Here is a 16,393-nt window from a genome sequence, read left to right on the forward strand (position 1 = left end):
AACCCCATCGGACATCAAGATGGTGGATGGAGAGGAGATAGTGGTGGTGAGCGCTTCAGAAGGGGTGAACACCAGGGGGAAGACACGTACAACATCCAAAAAGAAGGACCAAGCAGGAGCAAACGCCGCTATCCGCCTCCTAGAAACGTGCCAGAAGCTAGTCCAAAGCCAGCAGTCTAAGGGCAAAACAAAGATAATCAGCATTGACAGGAGCCTGTTTGAAGAGCTAATTGACCGAGTCAAACAGTGCGAAAAGATTACTGAGGATAGCCTCAGTTTCAATAGTATAACAGTTAAGCAGTATCTTGAAACCTTCGAGACTAATCTAGTGGAAAGGATCAACTCTTTTGTTACAAACAAGCTATCTGTAGCGTTTGAAAATGCGCAGGTCGGTACAGAGGAAAGGTTGGCAGCCACAGTCGAAAAGTCAATCTAGAATGTAAAAATACCAGCGCCTATATGGGCTGCCGTTGCCTTACGCGGTATTGCAAGCTCCGCCAGTATCCCACTCTCATAATCCACAGGAAGTAGCAGCCAGAGCGCGATTGGATCTACCAACTTGCGTATTACCACCCCCCTAGTGCAACAGGAGGAGAGTATAAATGCAGGCACAAAGGAAAAGTTCACGAGATACATGGATGTGAAAGAGGCGACCAACTGGATCACCAGAGCCCTACAAAAGCATGAGACCACGAAGGAAACAGAGATAGCAGGAGTAGGCGTAACAAAGTTTGGCTATGTTATATGCTTTAAAAATGAGAAATTAAAGGAGATAGCCTCGAAACATAATGAATAGTTGGCAGACCTCTATCCAGAGACAAAGATTGATAGACCCTGATATGGTATTATAGTCTATCGCACCCCAACCAAACAGGTCCAACTAGATGACAAGACAGAGGCAGCAACTAAGCTCCTAGAAGAGAACGACCTCACCTCAAAAGGCTACCGTATCACGGATATAGCCTGGCTTAAACGCAAAGACGTACCCCTTGGAAAGCATGCCTCGCTGGGAATATGGTTTGATAGCCCTGGTGCAGTTAAGTGGGTAGTGCGCAATAGAGTTCTCTTTGGTAAGCAGTATATTGGCAGCGTTGAGCCATATAAGCTAAGAAGGAAGAGATGCCACCGGTGTGCAAGAATTAGACACCTAGCTTGAAATTATAAAGAACAAAGAAGATGTGCATACTGCCTGGAAGACCATGACAAGAGCGAATGCCCAGAGGGAACTCAACCTCGATGCGTAGACTATAACTAAGGACATCATACAGAAGCAGCTGAATGCACTAATCAGGCCATAAGATTTCCACGTTTCCAATAATGACCACCCTATAAATATTACAATTGAACACTATACGCTCCAGAGCATGTATAGAAGCCCTAATTAACAACATACAGTCAGCGAAGCTTGACATACTCCTAATCCAAGAACCCTCAGTCTCATACTACAAAACACACACACAACACTGATATTGGCAGCTATACCAACCAACCTCAGACAGAGAAGGACGGTGCCGCAGCCTCATATACATCAACAAACGACTTGCTCCTCCGGCACATCGACAACTACGGTGCAACAACCTAGATGTAACTAGAATATTGGTTAGCACACCAGCAGGGCTAGTCATGATCTTCTCAGTCTACATTCCACCTATTAGGAGCACCCGCGAAGTAGCAGAGGGTGAAATGCAAGCCATCCTAGAGGCCATCAATAGTACCATTGCGCAGAACTCTCCTGTCACAGAAGATGCTTATAAGCTAATAATAGGTGGAGACTTCAATCGGCAAGATCCACTATAGGGAGGTGACAACATTCAGCCATATAGAGTAGGAGAAGCAGCCAGCCTCCTCAGTTTCATGGAGGAACACAGCCTATACCACCAACTACGACGAGGCAAACCAACGTGCTGGACTGTGACTCAGCCAGGGAGTAGAACCACACTTGACCTGACTTTAAGTAATATATCAGGTCAACTTAGAAAGTGCCACTTATACTATAAAAACTACGGATCCGACCACCGCGGCATTGTTTCAGAATGGAATTTCCCTATACAGCAGAGAGAGGAAAAACCACCACGCCATTTGTATGAGCAGACAGACTGGGACAGCATTGGCGACCTAATAATGCAATATATTAGAAGCTACGCCAACATCGACACAAACGAACGGTTAGATGAGCTAGTAGAACACTTTACAAGGATAATAGCAGATGCAGTCAAAAAGCAAACCCCACTAGCCAACCCATGCCTATATTCCAAGCATTGGTTCACCCCAGATCTGAAAGAGAAGCAACAACAGTACAATAAAGCACGGCGAAAGTAGCAAATATCTATAGCCAGACTAAGCCGCGAGCACCACGTCACCCAAGAACTATTTGTATTAATGCAAGGCCGCAGGAAGGAATGGGCGAAGGCCATTAAATGAGCTAAATCCACATATTGGAAAGACTTCCTCGACCAAGTTGCAGACAGGAACCTTCTATAGAAGGCCGCGAAATATGCGGAACCAGGCACCAAATATGCAAACATTCCACCACTGCGCGATAGGGAGCAGCAAGCAATTAAAAGTGAAGACAAGGCTAAGCTCTTTATAGAATCATTCTTCCTACCTACACCTATACCAGTAATGTCCCTTAATAACAAATACATAGCATAGGCTGAACTTCCCTGGGAACCAATCACCGAGGGCGAGATCTATGCCGCGTTGGTCACAACAAAGGATTTGTCTGCCCCAGGAGATGACGGGCTACTATATGTTGTGTGGAAGAAAACCTAGAAACATACATCACCCATTATCACTACCCTATTTGAAGCAGCACTTTACCTAGGACACCATCTAAGGTCATGGAGAATAGCAACCATTATAGTCTAGCGCAAGTCAGGGAAGCCAGACTATACGCAACCTAGCGCGTATAGGCCCATCTCTCTACTCAACATATTAGGCAAACTCCTAGAAGCAACAGTTGCGAGAAGAATGTCATACTATATAGAGTGCCACAACCTTCTCCTAAGTACGCAGTTTAGAGGCAGGCCTGGGCGATCCACTGAACAAGCACTCCTTATCCTAGTTGACGCAATATGGAAAGCATGGAGATAAAGCAAGGTAGTGACACTGTTAGCCCTTGACGTTAAAGGCGCCTTCAATGGCGTCAATTACCTAGTCATAAACCAAATACTCTATAAAATAGGGATACCAGCAGTAGCACGACAGTGGATAGACAGCTTCATGAAAGACAGATGGGCAAGCTTCAGATTTGACAGCTACTGCTCAGACAAGAACTTACTGGCCTACCCGGGATTACCACAGGGGTCCCTGATCTCACCCATTCTATACACAATCTACAACTAGAAGCTAGTAGACCAAACTATAGATAATACATGTGGTGCATCAGCATTCATTGACGATTACTTCCGCTGGCACTACAGACCTAGCGCTAAAGAAAATACCCAAAAGCTCCAAGCAGAAGATATTCCTAGGATCAACAAATGGGCTAATCAGACTGGGTCAACCTTTGAAGTTAGGAAAACAGAGTTGATACACTTCACTTGTTCCCGAAACAAGCAAATAACTAGCTCAATCATCATAAATGGCCAGGAGATCTCCCCCTCTAGCAATGTGAAGCTCCTAGGAGTTATCTTCAACTTAGAGCTCAGATGGCGAGCCCACACACAAAGGGTATCCAAGCGAGCAACCATCACATGTATAGGCATAAGCCGACTTCGTCACCTAAGGCCAAAACAAATGCGGCAGCTATACCAGACATGCGTGTTACCTAAACTCGACTACGCCTCAACAGTGTGGTATAGACAAGGAAGAGTATAGCAGACAATAGCGCTCTGGAAGATCTAACGCATAGCAGCGATCAAATCCATCTCAGCGTTCCGCACAGTTTCCACTGACGCGCTCAAGATCGAATCAAACCTTCTCCCAACACACCTTAGACTTAGACAAAGGGTGTTAAATGTCCTAGGCAAACTTAAGACACTGCCCACTAACCACCCAATCTGGCCGCTTGTCCATCCGACCGCGCCAGCCCCAACCTGCAGTATAATGCAAAGCCCACTTATACTTATAATAGCTACAGCGACAGAGAACAGGCTGTTATAGAAACTTGAAATTATTAACCTAGCACCACCCCCTCCATAGCGACGAACACTATTTGCAACAATAAAAATAACACGCAGCAGAGAAGAAGCTAAAATAATGGCCATGTTGCTGGTCTTAGCTAATCCTGATTCAGTAATATTCACAGATGGCTCAGGAAAAGATAGGGAACTTGGCGCAGCAGCAATTACACTAGGACCTAAGCAAAATATCAAGCATAAGGTTTACGTCGGCGTAGGCTCGAAAAGCGGATGGAATATTTTTGCTGCTGAACTGATTGTAATATTCTTCGCACTATATATGATCCGCAGGGACTACAGTTGGAATTCAGCTATATAGAAGCTAACACAAAACCATTACACTATCCTAAGTGACTCTAAGGCAGCACTATAAGCAATAGCTAACCTATAGGCGCGGACGGCGCAGTATATCACTTAAAGGATTAATATAGAAGCCAAACGCCTTAGCAAGGGATGCGGTATCGACATACACCTTACCTGGATCCCAGGGTATAAGGGCATCCAGGGAAATGAGCTCGCGGACGAGGAAGCCAAGGAAGCTGTGGAAAGGCCACTAGAACACCACTTCGCCCCACTCCTCTCCGCATAGAAGAAGCTGGTCAAAGATCTGATACAACGGCAATAGAGAGAAGAATGGAAAAGCTCGCCAAAGGGCGAACATCTCCGCAAAATTGACCCTTCCTTACCAGGAAAACACGTGCGCAAGATCTATGACACGAAAACGTGCCCTCAAGCAAACCTACTAGCTCAACTATATACAGGCCACTTATAGCTAAAGAGCTATAGGAAGAGGTTTGGTAAAACCTAGGATGATAACTGCGAATGTGGAGCGAGAGAGACACTGGCACATGTGTTTCTTGACTGTCCTACTCTATAAGGACTATAACAACGACTGCGGAGGCGGATAGGACCCTGTCTTAACAGCCTATTGTCTTTGATTTCGGAAGATATAGCAGATGGAGAGCTACATGCTATACTTGAATTTGCTGAAAAGTCTGGAAGGTTCCGCAATAGAGACCTTTGATACTAAAGCTAGGTTATGTTTACGCTATAAATAGGATGAGAGACAAGGTTACTATAAAGAGACAACTCTAAGTAGGAACAAAACTTCAGGAAATAGAACCGTAAAGAGGAATGTAAATAGATCACACGACTCGTATGTAGCCTGCATATCCTTACTAGGATGGGTCAGGGTAAATGAAAAATCAAATCAAATCAAATCAAATCAAATCAAACCAAAAGATGTACAACAATATATGTTATTACTATAAGAATACATTTTCATCAAAATACATCCATCTACATTACATTTTCACTTCCTTTTGCTTCCCTGAGAGCTGCACATCAGCAATCTCAAGCACTGCCTAGCTTAGGCTAGCCCCTCAGTGCGATTAGCGGGGAAGCTGCATAAGTTTTCGGCGCAACAGCACCATCAAGAGTTCGTGACGAATTTTAGGCCTGGATATAGGACTATAAGACTATGATAAAGACTGTCCATATACCTTAAAATCATTTGAAGCTGATAGTGGTGATAGGACAGAAGATTTGTCCTAAGCTATAAAAAGAGCTTCCTTTGAGAGCAGTCGAGGAGAGAATAGATACTAATGTAATTTTCGAATCAGACATGCTGCGAGTGTTTAGAATCAGGAAAAGTATATGAACGAGCTATATTTATGAAGAGATAATGGTATTTGCGAAATATGGATTGTGAAGAAGTCAAAGTAGCAGCGATTTGTCCCGTTATAGAGGGCGTCCCGTAACCTAGGGGGAGATGTTATAGCTTTATAGGAGGATTCACCGATCATCGGCCCTTGGTTTGAGCTTGTGCGCAATACAACCAGCAAGCTTGGCATCAGTGACATCGACATCTAAAAATTTTTTTGAAGCGGGATTCAAGTTTGTGGTGATTGCAACAGCTAAGGGTTACTATATTTGAAAGACGCCATAGTTCAAAGGCTATACAGCCTGGCCATCGCGCATGGTCACTGTCATTTGGTGCTCAAGGTTGGGCATTACCACCATTCATCATCTGCTCTGGTAGCAACCACCTTTCGGCAGGGTACAAGGACGGTCTTCCTCCTAATTGGATGATCGCTGTCAGCGAGAATGGGATGGACCACCAATATGCTAGGATTGGCATGGTTGAAGCATCTTGATCAGCATACAAAGGATTGTACACAAGGTACACGTAGGCTGCTTATCCTTGATGGCCTTGAGGGCCATGAATCACTTGAATTCAAGCTCTTTTGTCAGGAGCAAAAGATTTTCACCCTCTGTATGCATCCGCACTCATCACATCTTTAACAACCGCTGGATATAGTCTGCTTTGGACCATTAAAACAGACATGTAGTCATCAGATTCAGCAGGTGATGAAAGCTTTCATTCATCACATGACAGTGCTTGAATTCTTTCCTGCCTTCAAGCAAGCATTCATTCAGGCATTACGACCAGATGATGTAGGATATGGATTCAAGAGTGCTGGCTTCCTGTCATTTGATCCAAAAGCGCCCACGCCACCACCAATTGAGCAGCTAGAATGGCGTTCGTCCGCTTCCTCACTCTCCCGAGCCTGATCAAGCCATTTTCTTGGCGGTTCGACAAGGACGGATTAGATGATTCGATTGATTTGATCAAATCCTACACGTATTCAGCCATTATTTTCTCATACATATGCCCGGCGAAGATAACGTGGCCTAGATTCGCTAAATTTGTTGAAAATCAGATTCGAAATGGGGAGAGGGGCAAGCAGGAAAATGTGTGGTAGTGCTAATTCTCGTTACCGTATGATGGATGGAGAGGACTTGACGGAGCTGACGTTAAAACAGATTCCAAAGGAATTCTTTTTTAGCAATATTTTTTCAATCAATTGCATCAGGTCATACGTACATGGGATGCTTGCTCAAAATGAAGTATGTCATTTTGCTGAAGGCCCAAATCCGGATGCTACTGCTACCTGCATGAATCTACCTTGCTTTGCTACAAGGTTGCATATCAAGGTTAGCGAGGATCATATAAGAGCCTTGAAAGACGCAATTTGTTGATTTATCAACGTAACCAAGGATAAGATATTGTAATTTAAATTTTTTGGCCGCTGCCTTCTTTCAAAGTGCTAACCAATGACAGCAACAGCCCCAATAAATATTCGCAAGATGCAGTATACAGGCGTCGCCATGACCTCCATGAAGTTTGGAAATCTTCATCCTCTTCCTGACTTAAGCGTTTCGAAAGATTTCTTCAACCGGAAACCCTTCATTTGTCGCAGCTGGAGCAGAAGAGAGCAAAAGCTCCAAGCCCCAAGGGTCGCTGACGAACTTGAGCATAAGATTGGTGAATATCCTCTTACTTCCGAGCTTACCAGATGGGTTGCTTCAGCCTTTGCCACTTACATACCCTCTGACGATGCCGTGAAACTAGTTCAACCCTTCTCCGCAGAATTCCATCAGGTGCTAGAGAAAGAGCGCGCAAATAGCACAGGGTTCCATGATCTCAATCTGCTTGAATTGATTTATCAAATCAGCCTGGAGGCTGCTGGTGAGATTCTAATTGCTGCTACTAAGAATGGCAATGTGAGGAATCAGGAGTTCGAGTACCACTCCTCTCGCGCAGGTCGCGATGACCATTTAGCACCCTGGGGCAAGCTCCTCACCGGTTTGGTTTGCGACCCTCCCATCATTTCTATATTTCCCTTCTATCTCATGATGTGTCAGTCTTTTGGCTTAGAGACACTTACGGCACAAGAGAATTATGTTTACGCCACTCTCACAGGTGTCGACTGGCTCAAAGGGAAAACCAAATGGAGTGAACGGTTTGCAACTTTTGAGCAAAATGCTCGCGCTGCTGTCCCTCGTCTTGAGGATAAACACTCGGGAAAAGATCGGTCTTTCTGGCGCGTTGCTCTTGCTTACCTTCAGGCCGTGAACAACACCGAACATGCCAGAGAGTTCACTGCACCTCACCATTCATATATCGTCACCAACATGAATCCCGACATCCTGATAGCTGTCCGTGGCTTTGACACAATCGGGTGTGCCTATATGTGTAGTGATGGTGCAACTTATCTTGACGGCCCTGGAATGGATTCCCTTATCGGATCCGCAGTACCAAACGACGTCATGGATTTTCACACCGATATACTGACGGGAGAGACTCGCAATCTGCTCCGCCTATTATACCCCAATGGTCAGAATATCGAAAATTCGATTGCAACAATGTCTACGGTTCTCTCTGGCATGTTATGTGAGCTCTTCCGCGGCCACAAGCGCGCTCGATTCGGCGGTCGAGAGGATGGCCGCATCGCCGCCACATCTCCACCGTACAGTTTCTGTCGTGCCCGACACCGAAAGATCTTCGAGATCTTGGAAGCATACATTGCGAATTATCCCAAGTTTTGGGACTGGACATGGCAAATTTACGATCAAGCAAAGGATCAGATTACTGAAGCTGGTCTTGACGAACCCCTCGTCAATGCGCTCAAGAGAGCTATCAATCAGACAGCACTCTCCGATTCGAAGCGCAACAATTTCTTTAGAGAGTACTTCGAAATAATTGAAAAGCGCGAAGGACAGCCGCAGGGGAAACAGAATCTGGGTGTTCAAGGCGAGCTCGGAAAGATCGTCCATGAGATCAACTCTCTGTGGCACGCCCAGCTCCTGTCCAGTGACAAGAAGCCTGGCTGGGGACATGATTTTGACGAGAGGTCTGATGCTCTCCTCGGACGGGCGGGTGAGATCCTTACCTCCAAGAATGGCATCGACAAGCTGTACCGATTTTCAATCGCTTACGGTCGCTTAAGCATGGCCTTGCCATATATTGCATACCACACAGTCGGTGCTATTATTCTAACGTTTGGGGTGGTTCCGTTGCAGTAGGAGTATATGGTGAAGTAATAGGATATATCTGGGCGCATCTAACTATCTCAATTCACATTGCCAAGTCAAAACAAAATCCTAAAGAACAAACTACTGAACTTTGTCCTTCCCGAATTCCGACAGAATTACAGTCGTGCCGGCGGCCTTCAAATAATCTCGTCTTATAACGTCTATACCTGCGTGGTCGAACACCCTGCGTGATCGAACAAGAATTCTATTATCTAACACAACATACTATGTAGCGAGCTAGCAGCGCAGATAATCTCGGTATAGGGATATTAATGTATGCGCTTTATTTATGCTAAATATCTTTTACTAGTCTCTTCTACTTAGTCTGTAGGACAACGATCTATCCTTTCCTGCAGGTATAGCATTTATTCGGACAGCTTCGGGCGCAGGAAGCGGTTGAAAAATCATCCCGAAAAATACTTAATATTACAACTAGCTAGCTATAGAGCTTAATCAGAGCGTGGAGATGGGCTGTCAATAGTGGTTGCTCTTTTCGATGGCGACTTGATACCCCTTTGTGCAAGCTGCAAAACCAGCGGCGAGCGCCCAGGTAAGGAGCGGGATACTGCTAACGTTAACTTACGAAACAGACCTGCTGAGGTAATCAAATGCCAAGCTGGGACCTTGGAGAACTGTGGCTGTGCTCATCTGACTGTGCGTCAGGCACTAGTTCTAATGCTTACAGGGCGGGGCGGATTCGCGCTGTGAGCCGACCTTGCTGTTAAGCCCACGTCGTCACTACGCAATAAGGAATGATCCTAATGATAATCGTATGTCGGCATTATCACCCTGTGCAGTTTCTATGGAATGGTCACGTCTCATTCAATGGATATTCGCCTGTCCTTTGTCCCGAGATTCAACTACTGCCTTCGATTCCACTGCCCATTGGCCCAATACTTCATGAGCACACGGGAGAGCGCAATAGCAGCATCATTCATACGAGCGTGATTTGTCATCGTTGATTACGTAGATAGTGGTTCTCTTCACAAAGAGGAAATAGAGGAAAAAGGTTAAGTAGAACAGTGTTTATAATTCATTCACACAGAGATGTTGACAGGAAGGCGCCCAAGATCTTGCCATGCGTCGCAATTGGGCATCGTCCTTAGCGCCGGCTTTGGCGCCGTCCTGAACGATGCGCCCGGAAGTTCACGTAGTAGCTGCGCATCATGCTCGCTATGTATGTAACATGTGATTTTGTTTCCAGAAAATGGATCCATTCTTCCCGCGTTCTCTTGTACCAATATGTAAGCAAGTTTTAAAACTTCCTGACCAGCCTGGAGAAGATTCATGTCACACCATTCCTTGCTGAGATTCATCCCGTCAACCAGCTGCTCAGCGCCAATCCTTGCAACGGCGTCATTAGTATTAAGATATATCTGACAAAGTCCCAGGAACAGCGATGGCAGCCGCGGCCAGCTCAATGCCTTATTGAAGATGTAGGAAGGGAGTCGGAAATTTGAGGACTGAGATGGAGGCATGTCGCAAGTTCTGTACTGGGAATGATAACCATATCCAGTGGATTTAGCCCCCGAGAGATATCATCGAATGACCACCGTAAGCGAAGGATCTAGCGCAACCGACCGCAGCCTCGGGTAGCCGCGCTTGTATTCCGTATAACAGTTGAACTCTTTAAGCTCTTCGGTTTCGTATAGGCCGGTAGAGGTGAGGTATGCCGCGGTGTTTTGTAGTTGTGTTATTGGGACGCATATTTCTAGATCCTTCGTCATACGGTTAGTCAGTGTTGCAACTGGAGCGAGCTTAAACGGGCTGGCATACATGAACAACACGGGGCACATTGTAATACTGAAGAGCGAGCTCGCCGACAAAGCAAGACGTTATACCACTCTTAAGTAGTGATGTCAGTCTTCGGATTTGCTCTTCCATTGAGCACTGTGTGCAGGTCAGCGAAAGTCTTATACGTGCTGCAATGCTGGCTTTGGTCATAGGTGGACCGATAATGTAGGCTTTCCAGATCCCCCGAACGCTTTGACCAACCCCATCCTTGGCAATGGTCCTTCCCAAAGTTGTTGCATCGTTGCGACCGTGTTCAGGCAGATCCTCGACCCAGAAATCAACAATGCAATGCGCAAGGCGCCTTTTCAGCTGGCTTTCACGAGGCACGCAGTTCCAAATCCTTTCCGATCTCCACCTTGAAGTTGGACAGCAATACGACACTTACCAAATTCCGCCTTGCGCACCATACTTGATCCTTGCTGGTGATATAGGCCGTCTGCTAGATTATGAAGGTTACCTGGCCTTTCTCACCCGTCATGTCAGCCAGTTTCTATCGATCTTTCTTGTCCTTTGAAACCACGAGTTTTACGGCCTTACACTTGAAGATGGACTAGAACGAGCCCAGAAGCTAGCAAGAGAGCAGGCGCTTTGCAGTAAAGTTATTCTTCTACATCGGACAAGGCATGATCTTGCGGAGCTTGGTGTAATCATTCTGGGATGCACACTATGATCTGCTATTCCTCGGGAGGCAGAAGACATCGTGACAGCTTCCTTCAATGACTTTAGGCGGATTGTCGGGTGGGATGTACACCAGCATAATCTCGCTCATCAACGCGATGCCGAATGGCTAACTGCAGAGGTCAGCATCACTCGAGAGAAATCGGGAGACAATGAAAGGAGACGGATCCTCATGGTGACACATTATGCGCCATGCATTGAGGGTACTTCCCATCCAGAGCATGCAGCATCGAATTGCAATTCGGCCTTCGCTACTGACATACTCGATAACGATAATGATGGTTGGAGTAGAGTACATACATGGGTGTTCGGACATACACATTACAACACAGCCTTTACACGGAGTGGAACTTACATTGTCTTGAATCCGAGGGGATACGTACTTGATCCAGCGAAAGAGAATGCTCCCTTAAAGAAAGGACAGAAGAAGAGAGGACAGAAGAAAATGCGTAGTTTTGACCCTAAAAGGGTCATTGCGCTATAATCGAACATATATGCAGTGAAAGAGGCATGCTAGCATGATCACAACAACTGGTACTTGGGGTTGGCTTTTACTTAATGATCGCGTAAAAGTTTCTTCCTATTTGCTCGTACATAGATACTGTAATGTATAGTAACTGATCCTGAGTACAGAACCTCTCCTATCCCAAAATTACAAGCTGCCAGTCTTTCTCGGCCAAACGAGAATCCTCCTCCGTGTGAAGGTTGCTTGCACTTTGTTAATGCCGTCAATTTCCACCTTAACTTAACAATTTCTATCCTGAATAGCACTGAAGGCTGGCCGGAACACAACGACATTGCTAGAACGTAATCAGCTTCCTGCCTTGAAGAACAGATCTCACCCGTTGCTGTACGTTCTCAAACCTTATAAAGGCACATGTCTCACTTTCCAGATGGTTAAATAATCCAGCAAGTTAAACAAACTCCTTCCCACACTTCGCGTTCGAGTTCGGGAAATGATACACCTTCTGCTTATGCACTGGGGAACTAAGATGCGCATTTAGAGCATTATTAGTGTTAAAGGTCTTGTGGCACAGATAGCACTCCCAATGAGAACCATTAAATGCATGCTTGGTAGCGGAGTATTTGACGTTTTCATCCTGATGCCATTCAATTTGCTTCTTGGTGATGGTACCGTGCTGATCACGCTCGCGAATCATACGAAGTATAGAATCTCGATTGAGCTTAGGAGCATGCGTGCATGACCCTGTCTCGAGGTGGTGAGTGAGGCCACTAGCAGTTGTGTAGTTTTCCTTGCAGAACGGGCATGGGACCTTGGTGCCTCGGTGAATCTCTGAGTTGAGGTGCTGTACTCAGGTCTCTTAGTATCGAATACATACAAGCTTTGGGACTCTCACCATTTCAAGTTGTTCTCAGTCTGAAATTGTTTTTTACAGGCTTTACAATAAGCCTTGTAGTGAGCAAGCTGCTCCATGTGCTGATTCGCTGCGGTCTGTGTATGGAACTTCTTTTCGCATGTTTCACAAGGAATGTTCGGAGCCCAATGTCCCAAGTCATTCATATGCTGATTCGCTGCGTTCTGGGTATGGAACCTTTCTGCATGCTTCGCAGGGAATCTTCGGAGTCCAATGCCCAAGAGCCGTCATGTGCTGGTCGGCTGCCATTCATGTGTTGATCGCAAGCACGTTGGGTGCAGAAAGTACGAGTGCAGGTTTCGCATTCGGGCCAATGGTTATAGTCATTCATGTGCTGCTCGCACTCGCTTTCCCAGTAGAACGTGGCCGGACAGGTCTCGCACTCATATTCGTACATCTTGCACAAGAAGTTTAAGTGATGGGGTTGAGTAAAGCAAGACTGAGGAGGATGCGGAGTGTAGTTCTGGGGTTGAAGTGCTGCCTAGCGGAGCCTGGAAACACGTGGCCGGTGTTGCCTTGTTGCATTATCACTGTTCCACCACCCCACCAACCTCTTTCCCGCGTCAATGGTCGCCGGAAGCCAATAAGACATGTCAGCGCCTGCAGCGTGTTGCGTCGGGACCAAACCTTAGCTGCGAAGAAAGAGCTCGACGAGGAAGAATTCAGAGCTCCTTTCATGGACCCAATCAGACTAAAACCAGCATTTAGGCGAAGAAGAACTTCCTGGCTGTTTCAGGCCAGCTTCAATCTGCTGGCAATTACTGCCATACTTCTAGAAACATGAGCTTGGGTAGTGTCACGTGCGCTATTGAAGAACGTTCAGCGATCACCTATAACTTGGGCCTTCTTCGAGGTCGTCACCAGAATATGTCTCACAATTCATATCGTGTCCCGCTATGATCATGTCTTCCCCACAGTAAGGCTCGAGAAGCGCACGAGGCCACGGGTATCCCAGGGATGTGATTCGCTCGTCCCTGAAGCCAAAGGCAGCCCTAAGGCGGCGCGTCATCCCGTGGCTAGCTTGAACCAGGTTCAGAATGGAAAAAAAAGTTTTTGTCTTTTCTCTTCTTTCTATGGGGTGAGACTGTCGGCTTTGGTTCTCAGCCCATATACAAATGTACAGGTTAGACGTTGTATCTTGAGGAGGACACATGTCATCTTACTAGCCTTAGAAAGTCTGGCATAGCCCCAACCAGCTGAAACGGACTATAAATGGACGTCATCATCATCATCCTCTTACAGTCGAGGTATTGAGTCGATACATCAGAGCGACCACTATTAATAGCCCTGTCCCGTGCTCGAATCAAGTTCTACAGATATCTGTCTATAACATAAGTGAATTTTAGCATATTTCTTGGAATAGTTCATGCGTCCGAAGCTATCCGAATTATAGCCATGCCAGCAGGACGAGCCATATGATGCTACTGTCAAAGGATGAGTGTGGGGTATCAAGATTTTAGGCAGTCGAATGGAAGCGCATCATTTCCTGTCTATGATACGAAATTATATGCGCCCCTAATCCGCTACAGCGTGTGCTGTGTTGAATAATAGAATTCCTGTCCAATTAGCTAGGGCGTCCGGCAGGGTAGGGATAGATGTTATAGCATCGCAGATCTTTCTTACCAATAAGAACTTTCACTGAACCAGGCATACTCAACATAACTCCAGTCTCGTCCATGTTGTAGACATTGTCCGGGTTGATGTCTGGTCTCTGAAGCACCTTACTGATAACTTCAAACCAGTGTTTGGTCTTCTCATAGATATTATATCTCTTCATGCCTAGCGCATGTTTTTTTTTGCTATAATATCTGGATTACATTTTTTAAAGCCCCGGGGCCAGTCCATATTAGCTTACTATAGTTACGGTGGTGGTGATGGTGCTGACACAAAGGAAAGAGAACTAATGTGGGTGTCGGCGTCGCGAGCCGCCCGGTGTAACGAGCCGGATCTGGGGTTTGGCCATTTTATTTCTCTCTTTCATAAGTATATAAAGCTATCATTAATATGTCACTAGTCTTCAGTTATTTCTCCTCTAGGATCCCACTCTATTACACAACCAAGCGTATATCGGTTAAGCTATCGGTCCTTTCGATGACGCCCGCAATCGCCATTCCAATTTCTCCCCCCTGCTAAGTCGGACCTGGAGGATTTTTTCCGAAGATCGACGTGCTGTTGAGGAAATTCTATTATGGATAACAATATGGATCCAAAATTTAGAAACAGCCTACTTAAGGCAACCTTTATACCAGGGGTTGGAAGGTGGAGGAGGGGGCCCTGCAGGATGCGGGGCTAATTAACGCCTCTTGGCACTCATCAGTAAGCGCTACTTAACCACGTACTGAATATATAATAACTAACGCTCTCGTACGTTTCGATTTATTCTATACCCATTGTGGCGCACTATAGAAGCTCTAGAAGCTTCCATGCAAGCGCCCCTCGCCCTACCAGCACCCAGGAGGCTGCAGCCTCTCCACGCGATAACTGCGGATTGAGGGACAGCGACATTCCCGTGTGGCGTTCTCATATCTCGAGGCTCGATCTTTGATCCTCCAACTCCTGCTTGAGAGAGATGGCTACCTTTCTATCACTGTAGAACGTTCCTAGCGGATGCTTGGACTTACGTTAGTGGTTTGCGGTCAAGGTAGACGCTTAGGAGCTAAAAATATGTCCTGTTTTCGGGGTCTGGCTCAGTCCCCCCAAGGTGCGCCTTTCCTTCGCGCTCTCTCCTCCGCGCTTCACACTCTACTCCTCCACATTCTACTCCTCCGCGCGCTTTTTCTTACTTCCTTCTCCTAGTAGCCTAGCATGGATAAAGCTAGTCTGGCACTGGCACAACAGCTTCCGGAAGGCGTGAGCAAATCATTTCGTAGCCGAGCAGATCATACCGGTGTCGCTCGTACTACCCTCCAGCATCGTGCACGCGGGCGACGTTCCCGGGAAAAGAAAGCCGAGGGCCAGCGTTATCTCTACCCATGGGAAGAGAAAGCCCTCATTAAGTTTCTGGTACACCAGGATGCTCTTGGGCGCCCTGTCCAAATGAAGTGTATACGTTCGATAGCCTTCGGTCTCGCCTGCCAGCGACCTCCAGCGGACAGACCAAGCGATCTTCCATACAGGAATTGGCCTCAGTTTTTCTATAAACGGCATGCCGAACTTACGGCTAGCAGAAGTGGAGCACTAGACTGGAAGCGTTATGACATATACGACAAGGTCGTGCACTGGTTCAACGCGATCGAAATAGTGCTATCAGATCCGGCCGTGCGTCAAGAGAATGTGTACAACATGGATGAGACTGGCATCATGCTTTCTAAGCTTAATTCTGTTAAAGTGCTTGTTGGCAAGGATAACAAGCGAGGCTATAGAGTCGCCCGTGTCAAGCGCACAACGATAACAGCCATCGAATGTGTAAGTGGCGACGGTAGGTATTTGAACCCGATGATAATCTGGCCCTCGTCGACTCACAGAGCCAATTGGGTGACACATCCCACTCCTGGATGGCATTATGCGTGCTCCGAGAGCGGATATACCGACTCCTATATCACCTTA

At 46.3% G+C, this 16,393-nt stretch overlaps 5 protein-coding genes across 7 annotated transcripts; 3 read left to right on the forward strand and 2 right to left on the reverse strand.

The window, feature by feature from the left end:
• Positions 1-19: 19 nt before the first annotated feature.
• Positions 20-796, forward strand: PV09_09541 (uncharacterized protein; the record flags this gene model as incomplete). The annotated part of the gene is made up of 2 exons (XM_016363614.1): positions 20-284; positions 525-796. The coding sequence occupies 2 exons, from the start codon at positions 20-22 to the stop codon at positions 794-796; spliced, it is 537 nt and encodes a 178-aa protein (XP_016208555.1).
• A 6,353-nt stretch (positions 797-7,149) lies between these two features.
• Positions 7,150-9,066, forward strand: PV09_09542 (uncharacterized protein). The gene is made up of 3 exons (XM_016363615.1): positions 7,150-7,192; positions 7,246-7,449; positions 7,537-9,066. The coding sequence occupies exons 2-3, from the start codon at positions 7,272-7,274 to the stop codon at positions 8,988-8,990; spliced, it is 1,632 nt and encodes a 543-aa protein (XP_016208556.1). The 5' UTR covers positions 7,150-7,192; positions 7,246-7,271; the 3' UTR covers positions 8,991-9,066.
• A 970-nt stretch (positions 9,067-10,036) lies between these two features.
• PV09_09543 (uncharacterized protein) lies at positions 10,037-10,477 on the reverse strand (the record flags this gene model as incomplete). The annotated part of the gene is made up of 1 exon (XM_016363616.1): positions 10,037-10,477. One exon carries the CDS (start codon positions 10,475-10,477, stop codon positions 10,037-10,039), a length of 441 nt encoding a protein of 146 aa, XP_016208557.1.
• A 580-nt stretch (positions 10,478-11,057) lies between these two features.
• PV09_09544 lies at positions 11,058-12,605 on the forward strand. 2 transcript variants are annotated; one of them, XM_016363618.1, is made up of 2 exons: positions 11,058-12,321; positions 12,386-12,605. In XM_016363618.1, the coding sequence occupies exon 1, from the start codon at positions 11,644-11,646 to the stop codon at positions 11,953-11,955; it is 312 nt and encodes a 103-aa protein (XP_016208559.1). In that variant the 5' UTR covers positions 11,058-11,643; the 3' UTR covers positions 11,956-12,321; positions 12,386-12,605. The 2 variants fall into 2 exon arrangements, with proteins under 2 accessions (XP_016208559.1, XP_016208558.1); XM_016363617.1 differs by having other exon boundaries at positions 11,058-11,538; positions 11,598-12,605.
• PV09_09545 lies at positions 12,038-13,278 on the reverse strand. Of its 2 annotated transcripts, XM_016363620.1 has the most exons (3): positions 12,830-13,278; positions 12,326-12,778; positions 12,038-12,271 (listed from the first exon to the last, which is right to left on the reverse strand). In XM_016363620.1, exons 1-2 carry the CDS (start codon positions 12,830-12,832, stop codon positions 12,386-12,388), a joined length of 396 nt encoding a protein of 131 aa, XP_016208561.1. In that variant the 5' UTR covers positions 12,833-13,278; the 3' UTR covers positions 12,038-12,271; positions 12,326-12,385. The 2 variants fall into 2 exon arrangements, with proteins under 2 accessions (XP_016208561.1, XP_016208560.1); XM_016363619.1 differs by having other exon boundaries at positions 12,038-12,778.
• Positions 13,279-16,393: the final 3,115 nt, after the last annotated feature.

The sequence above is a fragment of the Verruconis gallopava genome (assembly GCF_000836295.1).
Source record: "Verruconis gallopava strain CBS 43764 unplaced genomic scaffold supercont1.77, whole genome shotgun sequence".
In the NCBI taxonomy this organism is placed as follows: Eukaryota; Fungi; Ascomycota; class Dothideomycetes; order Venturiales; family Sympoventuriaceae; genus Verruconis; species Verruconis gallopava.

Excerpts from the sequence above, each read along its gene's own strand:
- PV09_09542 (XM_016363615.1), top strand. The coding sequence starts at position 7,272 with ATGCAGTATACAGGCGTCGCCATGACCTCCATGAAGTTTGGAAATCTT. Across the intron at positions 7,450-7,536 it reads CGAACTTGAGCATAAGATTG|TTCAACCCTTCTCCGCAGAA; the intron begins GTGAATATCCTC and ends CCGTGAAACTAG.
- PV09_09544 (XM_016363617.1), top strand. The coding sequence starts at position 11,510 with ATGACTTTAGGCGGATTGTCGGGTGGGAT. Across the intron at positions 11,539-11,597 it reads GGCGGATTGTCGGGTGGGAT|CATCACTCGAGAGAAATCGG; the intron begins GTACACCAGCAT and ends TGCAGAGGTCAG.